At 53.7% G+C, this 16,784-nt stretch overlaps 1 protein-coding gene across 1 annotated transcript in view; it reads left to right on the top strand.

Moving 5' to 3' along the window:
* The window catches only part of CNTNAP2 (contactin associated protein 2), a 973,876-nt gene that overhangs the window by 352,303 nt on the left and 604,789 nt on the right, over positions 1 to 16,784 (top strand). The window contains exons 5-8 of the mRNA XM_075557443.1: positions 183 to 386; positions 2,754 to 2,938; positions 9,382 to 9,525; positions 12,207 to 12,471. Coding sequence (XP_075413558.1) covers positions 183 to 386; positions 2,754 to 2,938; positions 9,382 to 9,525; positions 12,207 to 12,471 — 798 coding nt within the window. The remainder of the gene's footprint in view (positions 1 to 182; positions 387 to 2,753; positions 2,939 to 9,381; positions 9,526 to 12,206; positions 12,472 to 16,784) is intronic.

The following is a 16,784-nucleotide window of genomic DNA, read 5'->3' on the forward strand; positions in this document are numbered from 1 at the left end:
TCTTTTCCAAGGCACAGAGTAACCTCAGGTCAACTGGCAGGAGAGGGGAGTGGGTTGGGGAACACCCTGGGCCTACGTTGCTCAGGGAGACACTTTGCCACCCTGCGCCCTGCGGTAGGCACACAGCTCCTGGGTGCCTGTCGCCCCAGGGACTGATCCCTTCTGTCATTTTCTCCCTCCAGGGGCTGATGTCATCAACTTTGACGGCCACGTGGTGCTCCCCTACCGATTCCGAAACAAGAAGATGAAAACGCTGAAGGACGTCATTGCGCTGAAATTCAAGACCTCGGAGAGCGAGGGGGCCCTGCTGCACGGCGAGGGGCAGCAAGGAGACTACATCACCCTGGAGCTGAAGAAGGCCAGGCTGGTCCTCAGCGTTAACCTTGGTACATGCTGGCCCTCTGTGCCCTTCCCACCAGGTCCCTGTCGGGGACACAGCCATGGTGCTCCAAACCAGCCTGCTTTCTGCTGGCAACGTGTTTTTAACCCATGGGTGGAAGGGGGTCTCTGCAAAGTGGGCTCACTGAAACCACTCTAGGCTGCAGGCCCACTTGGACAGGCAGGGGCCGGCTGGGAGGCAGTGGGGAGCAGACGCCCCAGCTCGTGACGTTGAGGGCACCGCATGTAGCTCAGTCAGCTTCCATAGCGAGCTTCACTCAACTGAATCCGAGAGCTCCTTCCCAATGAGGACATGGCTCCGGTATGACTTTCAGCAGGGTGCCAAGGTTAAGGGCAGGTGTAGTGAGTGGGGGGAGAGGTCTCCGGTGAGAAGAGGGTCCAGCTGAAGGGAGGCAGAAAGAGTCCAGGGGTTGGAGGGGGTTTCTGAGAACAGATCCAGAGCAAGTGGGTTAGGGGTGAAACCCTGGGGTCTCAAAGAATCACGACAGGGAGGTCCAGGGGGTCTTCCCACTGCATGCCAGCCTGACCACAGCTATGGTTTCTCTCAGCTTAGTGAGTGAGTGGGCTGGCCAGCCAGGTTAGGTGGAGCAGAGGTGTTTGGGGAGGTGGTTCTTAGTGATGGCAGGATGGCTTCAGGAGGCTGTACAGCAGAGGACAAGGGAAGGAATAGAGCAGGGTCCCTAGGACTGGAGACTGAGCCTCTGGTGGCCGTGAATGTCACCAACAGAGACACAGAGGGCTGGCAGTGGGGTCATGGTGGTCAGCATGGACCTGGTGCTGCCCTTGGGACATCTGTGTGGGCAACGCTTGGGGGCACAGAGACTTAACAGAGAAACCAGGCAAAGCTCAGACGAGAGCACCCACAGGAGGAGAATCAAATGCATTTTATCAATCCCAAACACCCTACTGTTCGCTCTTTAAAATAAATGTGCACTGCAACCACAGGGGGCCCATTCCTGCCCAACAATTGTAGATTTTTTACAATAATGCCCGCCGCCGTCCAGTCCACTCGTATTCACAGCGCTCCTGGAGGACAGAGTAGAACTTCTCCTTAGGGGGTCGGAGACTGAAACCCCTATGGGAGCAGACAGCCTCTTGTTCGCCCTCACAGCGGCCAGTGGGCTTCCACTGCTGACCTTGAGGGGAGCAGCCCGACGTGGCGGCCGCAGCGCCTCCTGAACTCCTTGGTGCAGCACAAACTCGCTGCGTGGAGTTGTCTGACTCACAGCGGCCCCGTAGCACAGGCTGGACAGGCCTGGTCACTCGTGATGGAGCAGGAAGTCATGTTTCCTCCCAGGGCACCGCTGCTGGTTTCCATCTGCTGAGTTTGCCACCGGTGCCCATGTGTAACTCTGCCAGGCCGCCAGCGCTAATAAGCACACCTGGTTTAGCTTAATAATGAGCAAACAGGTTTAAAACTGACACTATCCGCATGCAGCTTAAAGAGCACCTTGACTTGCTCCCCACACCAGGAAATCGTTTTAGGAATGTTTGACAAGCAATCTGACAAAATTAAATATCTGACAATACCTAGAATCTCCCATGTGATTTAACCTGGCCATCTGAATGCCATCCTGAGAGCGGAGGACAAAGAGTTTAGTGCTGTGCTCTGCGATATTGATCACAATGCGAAGTCCTGGGGTGTGGAGGGTGTAAGCTAAACACGTAGAAAGAGGCTACTACGCACAGTAAAAGACCGTTGGTCCTACAAGGAAACAAATACTCACCTGATAATTTAAAAACTGCAGGATGGAAACTATTATAACAGACTGCTACCGTGTTTGATTATGCTCTGGTTACCCTGTGTGGGCTTAAATGTGTATGTTAGGTGCACGTTTAACCCTGAGTGTGAATATGCACGGTCACCTGTACACATGCACAGTGAAACACTGCGGACCAGAGTTGACGACGCTGCCTTGGCTCTCGGGTCTTTGAGCCTCTGCTCTCAGTGGGAGCAGTCTTAGGGCTCCCCCATCGACCTCCGTTGGTGGGAGATATTGGGGTTTTCAGTCTCTGCTTGAAGTCTGCCTTCCACTTGCATACGGAGAATCACCAAGACCTGTGGGGGAATAGAGCAATCTGCTTATCAGGCGTGGGATGAGTGGGCGTATGAGCCTTATATGCAAGCCCCGCCTACCCCCTCCTCCCAGGGAGGAGCATGGCTGCTTGTGTGGACCCTTGCTGTTAACCAGGACCCGACCCCGTTTCTCAGAAGTCCCGGGACCTGACGGGGAGCAGGGGCTCTCTGACCCGCTCTCCAGGAAGCAGCAGGCTTCACCTCTCTGAGTAGCTTCCGGGTAGTCAGGGTGGGGGCTCAGCTCGTCACCCCTCCTTTCTCTTCCCTTCCAACACAGGAAGCAACCAGCTGGGCCCCATCTACGGGCACACGTCGGTGACGGCCGGCAGCCTGCTGGACGACCTGCACTGGCACTCGGTGGTCGTCGAGCGCCAGGGCCGAGGGGTCAACCTCACGCTGGACCGCAGCACGCAGCACTTCCGCACCAACGGGGAGTTCGACTACCTGGACCTGGACTACGAGGTGAGGGCTTGGATGGGGCCACTCCACAGCCAGGCCCGGGGCCTGCCTGCACCCACGCCTGCGTTGCTCGGCCTAGAGGAAGCTCACCTCCCTAGAGCCAGATGTCCTGTCACCCATCAGAGCACATGCCCGGGGCCCATGAGCTACTTTTACACCTTGATGCCCACGTCCTCATTCCAAGAGAGGGGGCAGTGGCTGCTGTCAGGACCACGGAGTCTACTCGGCATGAATGGATGAGTAGCGATTCGAGCTTAATGGCAGGGAAGGCCAGTTGTTCACACTCGGTAAGCAGAGCTGTCACTGCAGAAGCTGGGGGCTCCCCCACCCTGGGGCTCCCCGACTCAGTCTCAGGCATGGGCCAGGTCCATGGCTGTGGGCAGGCCACACTCAAGTCCTGCGTTTCCAGCTCCCATCCTCATAGAGGACACACACACACACACATACACAGAGGTCCCCTGACATGCCTGCCTCCTAGACATAAAGGCTGCATTTCACCTGCCAGACACCAGAAGGCAGGGTGGAAGAGGGATTCCTGGCCCTATTGCTGCAATCCAAGAAAGGTCCCCTCCTTTTTAGGCAGACGTGTCATGTTTAAGTTTTGTTTTGCCTCTTTATTTGTTGTTATTTAAATAAGTATTTGTTAAACAATGTAAGTTTAGATAGCAGCAAATAACCATCTAAATATATATAATGTAAGACATTATAGACATATAAGACAATGTAGGTAATTATACAGATTGTTAAACAACAACATAGATTCGGGCATACATTTAAAGAACAAAACCATCTATACTTATATATACAGTCATATATAATTATATTTAGTGAAGTATGTAGTTAAATAAATAAGATTATCTAAATATACATTTAATGTATAATATATAGGTATATTTATTAATTGAAATATATTTGAATAACAACTAATAACCATCTAAATATATATACACATAACATGTAGCCATAATTAACCACATTTGTAATTTGCATGTATTTATAAAGATGGAATATAATATTATACATCAATCTATCTATGGATCTACGTTACTTGCATATGTCATGTGGTACCTACATATGTCATATATATTGAGAGAGAGTGAGAGCAGGGGTCCGTCCAGGTTGGCCTGTGCTGAGCATGGCCCCACTGTAGCATGTGTCTGAAAGCTGATGATCGTCTGTGCGGACGAGTGCCCTGCAAGCAGACGTGCATCCCGCATTTTACCCCAGGCTTGGCAGAGTGGAGAAACGCAGGGAAAAGACAATGTTGTTTTCCAGGCACTTTTGGAAACCCCCTGGAGAATGGCCTGGGCTTGGGGGGTCCTTGAGGCTGCCCCCCACAGCACTGTGTGCAGTAGTGGAAGCAGACAGGCTAGCCAAAGGGACGCAGTGGGCAGTAAGGAAAAGAAACCCTTCCCGCTGTAGGTCCCGATGGCCCGGTCCTGGCCCAGGCCTCGACTCCGGGACTTCTCCACAGGAGGCCAGGCCCCGGGGCAGGAGAGTCCACATCCTGGCAGCCTCACCACAGAACACACAGGACAAGCCATGGTTGCTTTCCCTCTCAAGTGACTGCAGTCACTCACTGACTGCAGTGGGGGCCCACCATGCCACACTCTCACATTTGGGAACCAGATTTGACACCCCTGTTCCCATATTCTGTCGCTGTTCAACCCCTTTGGATCAGTGCAAAGGCCCAAACCTCAACCTCACCGTCATATGGCCACCTCAAACCTGTGACATCATCACCACACCTATGACATCAGCAGCAGGGATGCATGTGGGTGCTTGCCACGGAGCTGATCCCAATTCAAAGGGAGCTTGGGGGCCGGAGCAGAATGGCCCTACAGGGCCCCAAGGAAGCCATCTGTGGGGGCGGCCTGCCTCCCCTTTCTCCTGCAACACACGTGGCTCTGACACCGGGGATCACCACCACCGCGGGATTCCTTACGGGGACTGTGGCACATTGAGTGTGGCCACTGTGAGCTTAGCCAACCTAGGGTGGCATTCAGTGCCCACCATTGGTCAAGCCACTGTCAGACCCCCATAATGAACTCCGTAGCACCCCAGTTTTGAGAGATCACCTACTTGCCGTTGTTGTTAGAAGCTCTGGCCACAGTGACCCCCCTGGGAGAGGGCAGCTTTGACAAATGGAGTGTTCTTGGCTGTCATCTTCACAGGAGCAGACCCCAACACTTTATCTTGCTGGGTCCCTAAGGGCATTCAGATGCCTGCCTGTAGGCTGGCGGCCAAGGGGCATGAGGGCCCGGTAGCATGGCTACATCTTCTGTCTTCTAGCCCCATATTTGTGCGCATGCTTCTTATCCATACACGTTTGTATTACCTCTCTACCTAGCCACACACTTTTTAAGAATGAGGATTACACCCAACCTAAAGTGACCAGTGTAGAAGTCAAGATTTAAAACCGTGTTCCGTTAAATTCGTATGTTTAAACAGATTCTAAATGCTGGATAAAATGAAAGTTTTAGGTCGATTACTAAACAAGAAATTAAGTTTAAATATGCTACCTAAACCAAATTGAAATAGCCCTTGCCCCAAGGGTGTGTGTGGGGGGGAGAAACTGTAATAGTGAGTCACCGTTGACCGGAGAGTGTAGGAAGCTTCTAGAGACGTCTCTCGGTTCTAAATTTGCATGCTCCTTCACTCCTCAGATTATCTCCCGATTTTCTGTAGAAACTCAGAGATGAATTATTCTTCCTTCATTAATAAACTTTGAAGTACTGTTGAGGAGATGAGATCCACTAGGCCATTCGCAATGGGAAATGTAATCCCACTTTTTGAAAAACAGAATTAAACATCTGGGGCGGCTGACCCCACCGCGTTTGTGCTACAATTATGAATATTCATGCACACAAAGCAGCTCCCATCGGGGCCAGCAGATCCAGGGGCTCTCTGGAGCCCCTCTGTGTCGATGCCAAGCTCCGCCGCCTCTGCTGAGGATTCCTCCACCAGAAGCAGGCACTAGGAGCAAGTCCAAGTGTGCGACGCAGGCCCACTGGCCTTCCTCCTCGCTGGATTGACTGCTGTTCATTCTCAGGGGCCGCCAGGCAGTTCGGACGCACAGCAAACAAACCTGCATGCAAAACACTGCCGGTCCTGAGCCAAGATCACTGTCTTCCTCCTCTCTGCGCCCCTCCACTGCAGCAAGCACAGTGCCCCTGGCCGGGACTGCTCTCTCCTCGCGACATGAACAAAGGACACGAGACAAACTCTCCCCATCTCCCAGGGAGTGCTGTGCTGTGCTTCTTCCTTAAGACTTTCTTAGTTCTCCTGGCAGTCCATGGCACCCTTGATCTTCCTCACCAGCGCCCTCCTGCAAGGATGCCCATTCTTCTTGGTCTCGCTTCCCCTGCCCAGCTTTGTGGTGCGCTTGAGGGAAGCGAATGGGCCAGGAACCCCTCCAGGGAGTATGGTCGCTCTTGAACACTTAGAACAAGTCTGTGCAGCAGATGTGCCCAGGGCAGTAGGTCATCGATCTCTTGACTGCTATTTCCACACACACGGGAGACAGATGGGGCTGTGTACTCCTGGGAAGAGTCGCAGTCTCAGAACCCCACAGGGACAGTTCCACCCTGTCCTATAGGGTCCCCATGAGAGAGAATTGTGTGCAGGACAGTGAGTTTGGTGTTTGGTTATTTCCATGAGCACTGATTGTGAATCCAGAAAGGTGACGTCCTGGGCCGGGTACTCCTCTCTGCCGGCAGACTGGCCTGCTCCTCTTGCAGGGCCTCGGCTGCCCTTCTCTCCTCTGAGGGATGCAGTTCTCAGAGAGCATCAGTCAAGGCAACGGGATCAAACTTTCTGCCTCAGGAGTTCCAGCTGCATTTAAAGAGACGTCCTCATCCTCCTGGTTTAGAGGACGGGGACTTGGTTGGCAGTTAGAGACTGTTCAGAGGTAGTGCCAAGGAGGACCCTGAGAATTTTCTAACATCAGCCACAGTGCAGATTCGGTTCCACTCGGCACATGTGGGATGTCCATGCACTGACGTGGCCTCCCAGACCGGGGACCACAGGTGTGGTTGGTGTGACTGCCTCCTGTACCAACCACAAAACAGCCTCTAGAAGATGCACGTAGGTTTCCTTGGTAACAAGGGCTCTGGAAGCCGGGGTCCTGGGTCACCAGGCTGGACCCTGTATCTGACTCTGCAGTAGCATTCTCTGAGAAGGCTGCTCAGTCCATCCTGTGTCCTAGTCAGAGGGAAGGGGGGAGTGGGGACGATTGGCCCTCTGCCACTAATAGCAACTCTGGGGCCCCTGCACTCATGTCCATAGATCCAGCACTAGCTACGAGGGACAAAGGTCCTCTTCTGTCTAGAGAACTCTGCACTCCCGGTGGAGTCTCAGACTTGTTTTTCTACAGAAGGTAGAGGCAGAGCCAATGGCAGGTACCCAGGGGCCACTGCTCGAACCACCACTCCCTGCCATGGGGTCAATGCCAACGTGGTGACCCCAAAGCACAGGTTAGAGCTTCCCCCGGGGAGTTCCCAAGACTGGAACGGCTTACGGGAGCAGAAAGCCTCATCTTTCTCCTGAGAATATGAACTCAAGCATAGGAACCATTGCAAGGCCGGCACAGGACCGGGCAGTGTTTCCTTCTGTTAGGTATGGGTCACTCTGAGTCAGAACCCACTCAAAGGCACCCTACAACCGCAGCAGCAATGGGGGTGGGCACCCTGAGTACCCCTTTCCAGCAGGCCTCCCCCGCAGTGTGCTCCCTGCTTGCAGATGTGTCCCCAGATAATTTCCGTAGTTGTCCTTGGGCCAGTGTTTTCTCCTCCCCTGCCTGCATCCCAGCTCTGTGGTAAATTATGGATATTCTGCTAACCATCATAAATAATATTCCACTTTATTTTGAGTGAAGCCTTTTATGTCAGTCTCACATTGCCTCACAAGCTATCGTTTTCCCCACGAAAGCTAATTAAGCATTTTAAATGCCACGACACTAAATAATAGAACACAATTTGTTTGCCAGCCCCTCGGAACACAGAGGTCGCTGCCTTATGTTTAAAAGATGAAGTCCTGACATTTCCAAGTTTCTAAACTTTTTCTTTACTTCAAAATTATAACCAGGCGAGAGAAATAGCCAATCCTCCTGCCGAGTCCTCACAGCAGAAGTGCAGCTGCAGGACCACATGCCCTGATATGACGGCTCTGACCGGTCGTTCCATCCATCCACTCGGCCCAGCCCGCGCTGCCGGAGGCAGTGGAAACATTCAGTATGGTTTGGGATCCGTGGACTTGATGCTGTCCTATCCCTGAGGGTTTAGAGAGAATTACGAATCCTTCTTCGACATCCATCCCCAGCGGCCAGAGGAAGGAGGGAGGGCGGGCGATGGCCTTGCCCCCCAGGCTTGGAGTACTCATGATGTCTTGGAGCTGTGCTCCTCCCCCCCTCCCAAAGTGGCTCCTGGTCAGCACTGATGAGCCCATTGGGACTGTATTCTGTATTTGCCACAAGTCCACTGGGCTTTGACTCCGAGGGGCCCTGGACGACCCTGAGCCGACCAAGGAATGTGCGTCGGCTAAAGCTCACGCCCGAGCGGAGCGTGCTCTCTGTGGGCAGAATGCAGCTGACCTTTCAGAGGCTGGTGCTCAGTCCTCTCTGGGCGGACTCAAACCTCTGGCCTTGCTGTGGACAGACGAAAGCCTCCCCCACGCCTACGTGGCCCAGGCTGAGTCCCACGCCTCATGCTGTGGCCTGACGTGACGGCAGCTTGTTACCTTGGCAGTGGGGGTTGTAGTGAAGTGCCAATGCTTAGTTATGTGTTTTAATAACAAACATGAGCTTCTTACTGCTGCTTACTACAGCACCTCTGCTGCAGACCACCTCCGGAAGATTGCTCAGAGGCGTGCGTGGTCACAACAGCGCAGGGTCACTGCTCTCTGCCTGTTTCAGTGTGCAGTCTGATGACAATAATTGGTTACGCTGTTACGCCCGGTGTCCTACAGGGCCGGGGTCTTTTGATTGAGGTTCAGTTAAGACTAGTTAAAGCATTCTGGGCTGCCAACGAACAAGGCTTCCGTCTTGGAAGAAGTACAGCCAGATGTTCTTTAGAAGCAAGGATGACAAGACTGTGTCTCAGGAGCTGTGGGCATGTCGTCGGGAGAGACCAGTTCACGAGCAGGACATCATGCTGGTGGAGTAGACTGGCAGCGAAGTGGGGGACGCCCTTCAACAAGATGGGCTGGCACCGCAGCAGCCACGCAGGGCTCAGACGTCAGAACAATTGTGAGGAAGACGCAGGACCAGCAGGATTCTGTTCTCGTGCGTGGAGTCACCATGGGTCAGAACCAGCTCAATGGCGTCGACAGAAAGCCCAGCTGAGGCCTGGCCTGGGTTACTTAGCAGCTGCCCTCTGGTGCCGTGTTTACATGTACTTTCTCTCACGTGCCCTGTGGTGTGACTGTGATGTTTTGTCTCTTTCCCCAAGATCACCTTTGGAGGGGTCCCCTTCTCGGGCAAGCCCAGCTCCAGCAGCAGGAAGAACTTCAAAGGCTGCATGGAGGGCGTCACCTACAACGGCGTCAACATCACGGACCTCGCCCGCAGGAAGAAGCTGGAGCCCTCCGATGTGGTAAGACTCGTCACCCGTGCTGTCCCTCCCTGGAAGGCTCTCCCGGGGTGTGTCACCGCGTTTGTCTCCATGTAAAGCAAACTCCCTGGCTGCTGGAAGACGCTCAGTGCTGGGGAGAAGGCCTGAAAGCCCTGGCAGGTGTCTTCCGTGGGCCAGACAGCCTGCCCCCTGTCCAAACTGCCTGTCCCAGGAGAGCGATCAGTCCAGGCTACACGGGACAGCCTTTCTCACTGAGCCTGTCACACCTGGTGCCCCACTTATACCGAGTGCACCCTGAGTTTGATATTCCACGGTCTACACCCCTTGTGTGTCCACTCACCCAACCCCCCATGGCCCATTGGTCCATCACAGACCCCACTTCCTCTCTGTACTTCCTGCTTCCCGTTCTTTCCGGCCCTGCCACTCTGCCCCAGGGAAGGTGCTGCCCTTCGCATCTCTACTGTGAAGCGATTTTTATCGTGAATTAGGTGAGGGCTTCCAGGGGAGACCTTCAGTTTTCCATCCAACACTGTGTTCTTGTGCATGGTGTAATTTAACCATTGAAAAGTTCTAAACAAGAAACGGGTCCAGGGTCAGGCCTGAGCTGGCCAAGGCAGGGGGTCCACAGAGGGAAACACGGGCTCCACGCTCCCCCAGGTCTTGTGCTGAGATGAAGCTGCTCACACTGCCTGCGGAGGGTCCCCGAGCAGCAGGCCCAGCATTCACAGACCTCATGGACCTCCCCTGGCCCCACAAAGAAGGAGCCCCCTGGAAATGCCTTCTGGGGATGTTCCCAGGGTTCCTCAGACCAGGGGCTGCCCCGGGCTGGATTCCGGGCTCTGTCACATCACAGGGGTGCAGTGGGTTAGGTGCTAGGCCCCCTCCCTCCAGGTCAGCAGTTCCAACCCACAGGCATTCCGCAGAGTCAGCTGAGGCTGTAGCAGCCTCAGGGATCAGAGAGCACAGTTGTTAACTGGACTCAGCATGGTGGCCTGGGCAATGTACCAGCTGAGGCTCCCTCTGAAGACAGGGAGGGGCCATGTGCCCCTTGGACAAGAATGCTAAGACCTGCCAGGAGAAATCGCCCAAGGTGGGTGGTGTCTGCAGCGAGCGAGTGGCAGACACAGGGCACATTCAAAGCCCACACTGTGGTTCTGATCTACAGCACGGGGACATGGAGGAAAACACACCACAACATCAAGTGTCCATACAAGGCAATTGCTTTCCTGGGTCCCAGTGAAATGCGCCATGCCCCTTCCCCAGCCCTGCAGGTGCCCACGCACCTACCCCTACATTTCCCACAGCCTTCAGTCAGCTTGCTCTCTGGGGTCCTTGTCCTGGAGAGAGTGTCCACCCAGGGCTGTGTGCTCAGTGCTTGCCTGGACAGGCAACCCTTGCAGTGGCCTCCCCGGGTGGACGGGTGGGCAGGTGGGTCCAATGCCCCTCTGCCAGGCACAGGTGCCCTTATTGGCGCAGGACTTCTCAGAGGCAGCCCGGCCCTGTCACGTGAGCATGCTCCAGGGTGCACGTGGAGTACTCACAAACACGCATGGAAGAGAGACCACCGAGGCCGGCCCCAGCAGATTAGGGCGGGACCCACAGAATGGCCGGATGGAGGCAGGAGAAGGTTCTCCCACTGCCAAGATGGAAACCCACGTCAACACACCCGGTGTGGAGACATTCCTGCGCGGGAGCCTCACCTCACGCATGGAGGAAACCCCCGGGGAAAACACACTGAAATATCACTTTACAAAGCGCAGTATGATGTGGGGGGAGAGGGGACTGAGAGCAATGTGGATTCCTCTGGCCTTTGAAAGGAAAGTAGGGCGCTCTGAAGGCCAGCCGCCCGTGGATCTGCAGGGCACAGGAAGGGCTTTGTGTACACCAAGATGGAGCGGGCGTTAATGAGTGCAAGGTTTCAGGGCTGCCCCCAAACACGCGTGCTCTGGGAGGAGATTTCACGGGACGTGGATTCGACTGAGTCTCCTGGCTATGGTGAGTGGGATGGACACCATCCATCCATATGTACCAGTCACTACCCTGGAGTCCATGCCGACTCATAGTGACTGGCCTACAGGACAGAGTAGACCTGCCCCCATGGGGTTCCAAGCCTAACTCCTTATGGGAGTAGAAAGCCCTGTCTTTCTCTGGTGGAGCTGCTTGTGGTTTTGAACTTTTGACCTTCAGTGGACAGCCCAAGCCCTAAACACTACGCCACAAAGACTCAGGGGCTAAGCATCACAGGACTTACCCTAAAGGTCAGCTGGGCATGTAGACTAATTGGTCCCTGGCCCCCTGAGGTGACAGAAGTGACTCATCCTGACATGTGGCAGGGACCACCCAAAGAGTGGCATCTCTCCCAGAGGGGGACCTGGCCCCTCCTCACTGATGGGGGAAGTGGTCAGCTGTACTCATGAAGCCCTCATGCTGGGGCGCCTCACTCAGCCAGGCTCCCCCACCAGCTGTCACTGTCTGGCTCATGGCAGGTGACACTTGGGACAAACCTCATCACCCACTTGTTAGGCATGGCACTCTGAGTAGATTCATGCCTGTGGGTCCACCCCAGGTACTCACTGTCAGGTAGGGCACTCAGGACAAACCGCTGGCCCCTACCCATCCCCCTGCACCATGAGGGAGGGGGTCCCCCAGCTCCCTGGCACCCTCTCTGCTCCTCTCTGCTCACCTTGCCCTCTGCTCTCCAGGGGAATCTGAGCTTCTCCTGCGTGGAACCGTACACGGTGCCTGTCTTCTTCAATGCCACCAGCTACTTGGAGGTGCCCGGCCGGGCAGGCCAGGATGTGTTCTCCGTCAGCTTCCAGTTCCGCACCTGGAACCCCAACGGCCTCCTGCTCTTCAGCCACTTCGCCGAGAACCTGGGTACCATCGAGATGGCCCTGACAGACAGCCGGGTCAGCGTGCACATCAACGTCACGCAGACCAGGATGAGCCAGATTGACATCGCCTCAGGTGAGTGAGTCCTGCCTGGCCCTGGGCTGCAGCGAGCGTGGTGGCCTGCATGTGCTGGAGGCGCGCGTCTGGGTGTTCGCTCGTTCATTCAGGCTTTGCTGTGAGGAAATTCAGGGTGCTGTGAAGGTGAGGTGGGGAGCCATCTGGGGATTGTTTCACAATGTGGTCATCCTTACGAACACTGCTGTAGTTGGGAGTGGTGGAGGGGAAGCTTTCTGAACAAGGGTGCAAAGGGGAGGCCTGTCTTGCCCCCACCTTTCATGGCCACTGATGTTGTGCGTGCTAGTGACAGAGTAATGGCTACTTCTCCAAGTGAGCATTCTGAATTTAAATGCAAAGCTGTTTATTGAAATATACATCATAGACCAGCCCCTCCCTTCCCCAGACAGTCCAATAGCGTTCTCCGTGAGGAACCAGACTCTGTTCACTTGGCAACGACCAGAGAGGTGCGTCCAACTGCACTTGAAGGCCACCCTGCTGAAAGGTTACAAAGAGTCAGCATGCAGAGACCCAGAGGTGGCCAGAAAGATGACGAGTTACAGGGCAGCGTCCAGCTTGGTTCAAGTGGCATCAAGAGGGGAGGGGGCGGTTGGGGCGGAGCTGACATTGCTCTGTGGGTGGCAGTGCCCCTCCTGGTGTGTTCTCTGGTGGAGATGGAGAAGCGACATAGTACCCCCCAAGGACACGTCGCCTGGGTAAGGAGTGAGTGGTGAATACTACACGTGTGTAGCCGATGGGTCTAGTTGTTTGTCCCAGGAGCACCCTAATTCTTTGGAGACTTGTATAAAGAAGGGGCAGGCAGAGCGCCTGCCGTGGAAACAGTGAGGACAGAGAAGGACGTTCATGACCAGTGAACAGAGCGACCGCCAGGGCTGTTACTCTCCTTGGTGTCCACTCATGATGGTGTCTTCTCTAAGCCACGCTGTGAGCTGTGTGCATCCAGCTGTCCATCCAGCTGTGGGCACCAAGGGCAGGGCCAGTCTGCCCTCTGTGGCTTGCAGGGAAGATCTGGAGTGGAACAGGTGACCCAGGGGACACCCGTTCTCCAGGAGAGCAGGTGACATGTGTGTGTGTCCAGCCTGATCCTTGGCGGGCTGCCAGCAAGACTGAGCGAGGAGCCCATCTGTGGGGGCCGAATCCACGCCACTGCAGTCAGAAGTGACTGCGTTCTTCCTCCGCGGCACTTGTTCTGCCTTTGCGTTCCCCTTTGCTCTCCTCCGGGATGTTTGGAGCTGAAATGATGCATGAGCCACCTGCCTCACTGCTTACCAGCCTGTGTCCACCTGGACGGTCGGGGGCCCACAGAACCGTCTGCAGAGAGCACACTCACACTGAGAGCACACACACACACACACACACACAGAGTTCCCACGGAAGAAGGTGCCCCACGAGACTGGTGTGGTTCACGTCTTCCCTAATAATGAAGCGCACCCAGTGTAACCACTGGGCCTCCCTCTGGTGCTCCGGGAGCAAGCTTGCCTGCTCCCGGTTCTGCCCGGAGCTGGGCCCGTTGTGTTTGAAAGAGGTCTTCAGCATAGTGATCGATGTGTGCCCATTGATTCCATGTGGTCCCACTCAAGAGCCAGGGCAACTCTCATTGGACACTAACAGGGTCTGTTAAGAACTGAGTGGGGGAGGGAGGGAGGAGCAAGAGACTACCAGGACATAAGTAAATTTCCTTCGTGGGTTGCAGTGAGGTGACGAGAGTTGACTTTAGACATTGAGTCAATTTAACCACGAATCCGTGCAGATTAAGGGAAACTGGTATAACATTTAAATGTGCAAGGGGGCTTTGAAGAATCCCTGGAAACAAGGAATTAAAAGATAATGTAATCTCACAAACATTCTGACGTCCCCTTGTATCTATAATCTCTCTTTTATGTAGTCAATTAAAACACCTTAGTGATTCAAATATTTCTCTTGTTCCCTCTGGACATTAAAGTGAAGCGTGTTCTCCACAGAGACCCTAGCAGAAATCAACGGGTTCTCAGCAGAAACCAAGATATCTCCACAGTGATTCTTGCCCAATGCCCATAAGATCGGGGAGTTGATTGCATCTATTCAAAACGTGTATCTTGCACTCAATTACCTATCTTTCAAGTGTGTGGGGAGTCCATTCCAGAGAACCTTAAGCTGTGTGTTAATGTGTTTTCACCAAACTTAATTAAATGCATGAACTAGTCTGTGCAAATAAAAGCACTGGGAAGACAGCCCAGGGAACTGGGAAACCCCAGGGTGTTAATGTCTGATCCAGCAAAGAGGAAAGTGTTTCTGTAGCAAGTCTACCAGATTCTTGTTTCAGTACCAGCTGGAGCAGTCTCAGCCCTCTGCCTCGGGCAGAGAAGCAAAGCCAGTGATGGCTAGATGGGTATGGCTCATACCATTGAGACGCAGGCAAGTTCCAAGTCCGTGGCTCACCTGTCGGGCGGAGGCTTCTCAGGCTCATGTAGCCACTGCAGCAGATGAACTCGAGGTCATTGGGTCAGGTGGCAGTTGGCCCCTGTCTGCAGAGGTGAGTGAAGACCAGGTGTTCAGGTCAGAGGACATGCTTCTGGGGATTTCCAGGAGTGGTAGGCCATACAGCAGGCTCCTGGCTCATGTCCAAAGAACTGGAGTCACATGGCTCCCCGGATGCATGATCCGGAGCCAGCAAAAAGCAAGCAAGGTTTTCCACAGTGCCCACTTATCTAGGAAGCAGGCCACCCCCTGGAAGAGGTCTCATGGGGTGAGGGGGGGTATTAGGTTCTGACAGCCATGTTGACACAGAGGCCTGGCCATCATTCTCTCATTCTTCATTTTTTGTCAAGTTGTGTCTCCGGGTCTGTAACGTGGCTCATCACCTCTGTTATCATAGGACATGTCTCTCTGTTACACTTTGAGCTCATGGGTCTCAGGCCCCAGGCGGAGGTAAATTGGTTAAAAAGTCATTTTGTACTAACTTGGGCAGATAACTTAGAATAAACTTCACATGTTAGAGAAAGTTCCCTACATTGCTGACCCCGCCCTGCTTGAGTCCCTCTGCATTGTGCTTGGTGTTCCAGGGTTCCATGCCTCCCTGAGAAAGCACCCCATGTGTAAAATTTGAATGGGTGGGCAATCTTGTGGCAAATATATTCTCAAAGTTGCAGCAACAACTTCCAAGTAGCAGCTTGTGCAATTTCATTCTTAGGAAACAGTAGCCACCTAGAGTGAATGCGATGTCTGCGTTGCCTCAGTCTAGGAGCGACTAGTCACGGGGAAACTTGGTGTGTCCAAGGCTGGTTCACTGGAAAGATTGCTCAGTACAGAGGTGCTTTGTTTTGTGTTTGAACTTCAAAGTCAGAGCCCTAGGGTAGGATTGGCCTAGACACGTGCCTGACAAAAGATGTATAGCCAGAAGAGGGAGAGCGTGTTTTAAATCATGCTCCTGCAGAGCACAATTCCTTTAAATAAAATTACATCCCTGCTTGATGGTTACTCAGGTACCTTAGAGGTTTTTCCTTTCCGTTGGGAGAGAAAGACTATCCATGACCAAGGAACCCCGAGGCACTGTGAACTTTCTATGGGGATGCTCTGGCATGGTCCTTGGCCCAATTCAACCAGGAGAGCATTCAGTCTGTCTGCTCCTGGGTTGGGACGTGTGCTCTTGGAAACCCTGTGAGTTGGAACGGACACAAGGGCAGTGGGTAGAAAAAGGTACAACCCACGTGTGAACGCTGACCTCGAGGTGGAGGTGGAGTTTTAAAGAGACCCCTTGCGTGGAGTAGGCCATATTGGAGATGAAATGGATTATCTAGGAGCACTATTCTGTTACTCACCGGGCCAGTCCCACCCTGTCCTGTAAGGGTCACTATGCGTCAGCAGTGTGTTTGGTTTGGTCTATATTATAGAGTGGCTATGAGTCGACATCTACTCGATGGCAGTGAGTTTTTTTTATAACTTTCTTTAAAAAGTTTTTTTGAGGGGGGTGGTTCATAATCTACCTACCCTACAACTCAGCAGTTGAGTCACATCAAGAAGCACTGTGCCGTCACGGCCACAATCAACTGGGCAACATTTCCCTTTTCGTTATTAGTTTTCCATCTACCCCCAAGCTGCCCGCGCACCTGCAGAGACCCCTTAATCCACTTACCATCTGATGGTTAAAACCGAGTGTTTATAGGATTTGTAGTCTGCTCTCTAACCAAGGAGGAGCCCTGGTGACACGGTGGGTTAAGCACCATGCTGACAACAAAGTTTGCCAGTTTGAGCCGACCCTCTTTTTGGGCCCAGAGGAAAATGCCTCCATTTTTCTGCTACACAACAAACAAACAATTGTGACGATGGCCATGGGG

This window comes from Tenrec ecaudatus, chromosome 9 (genome assembly GCF_050624435.1).
Source record: "Tenrec ecaudatus isolate mTenEca1 chromosome 9, mTenEca1.hap1, whole genome shotgun sequence".
NCBI classification, from domain to species: domain Eukaryota; kingdom Metazoa; phylum Chordata; class Mammalia; order Afrosoricida; family Tenrecidae; genus Tenrec; species Tenrec ecaudatus.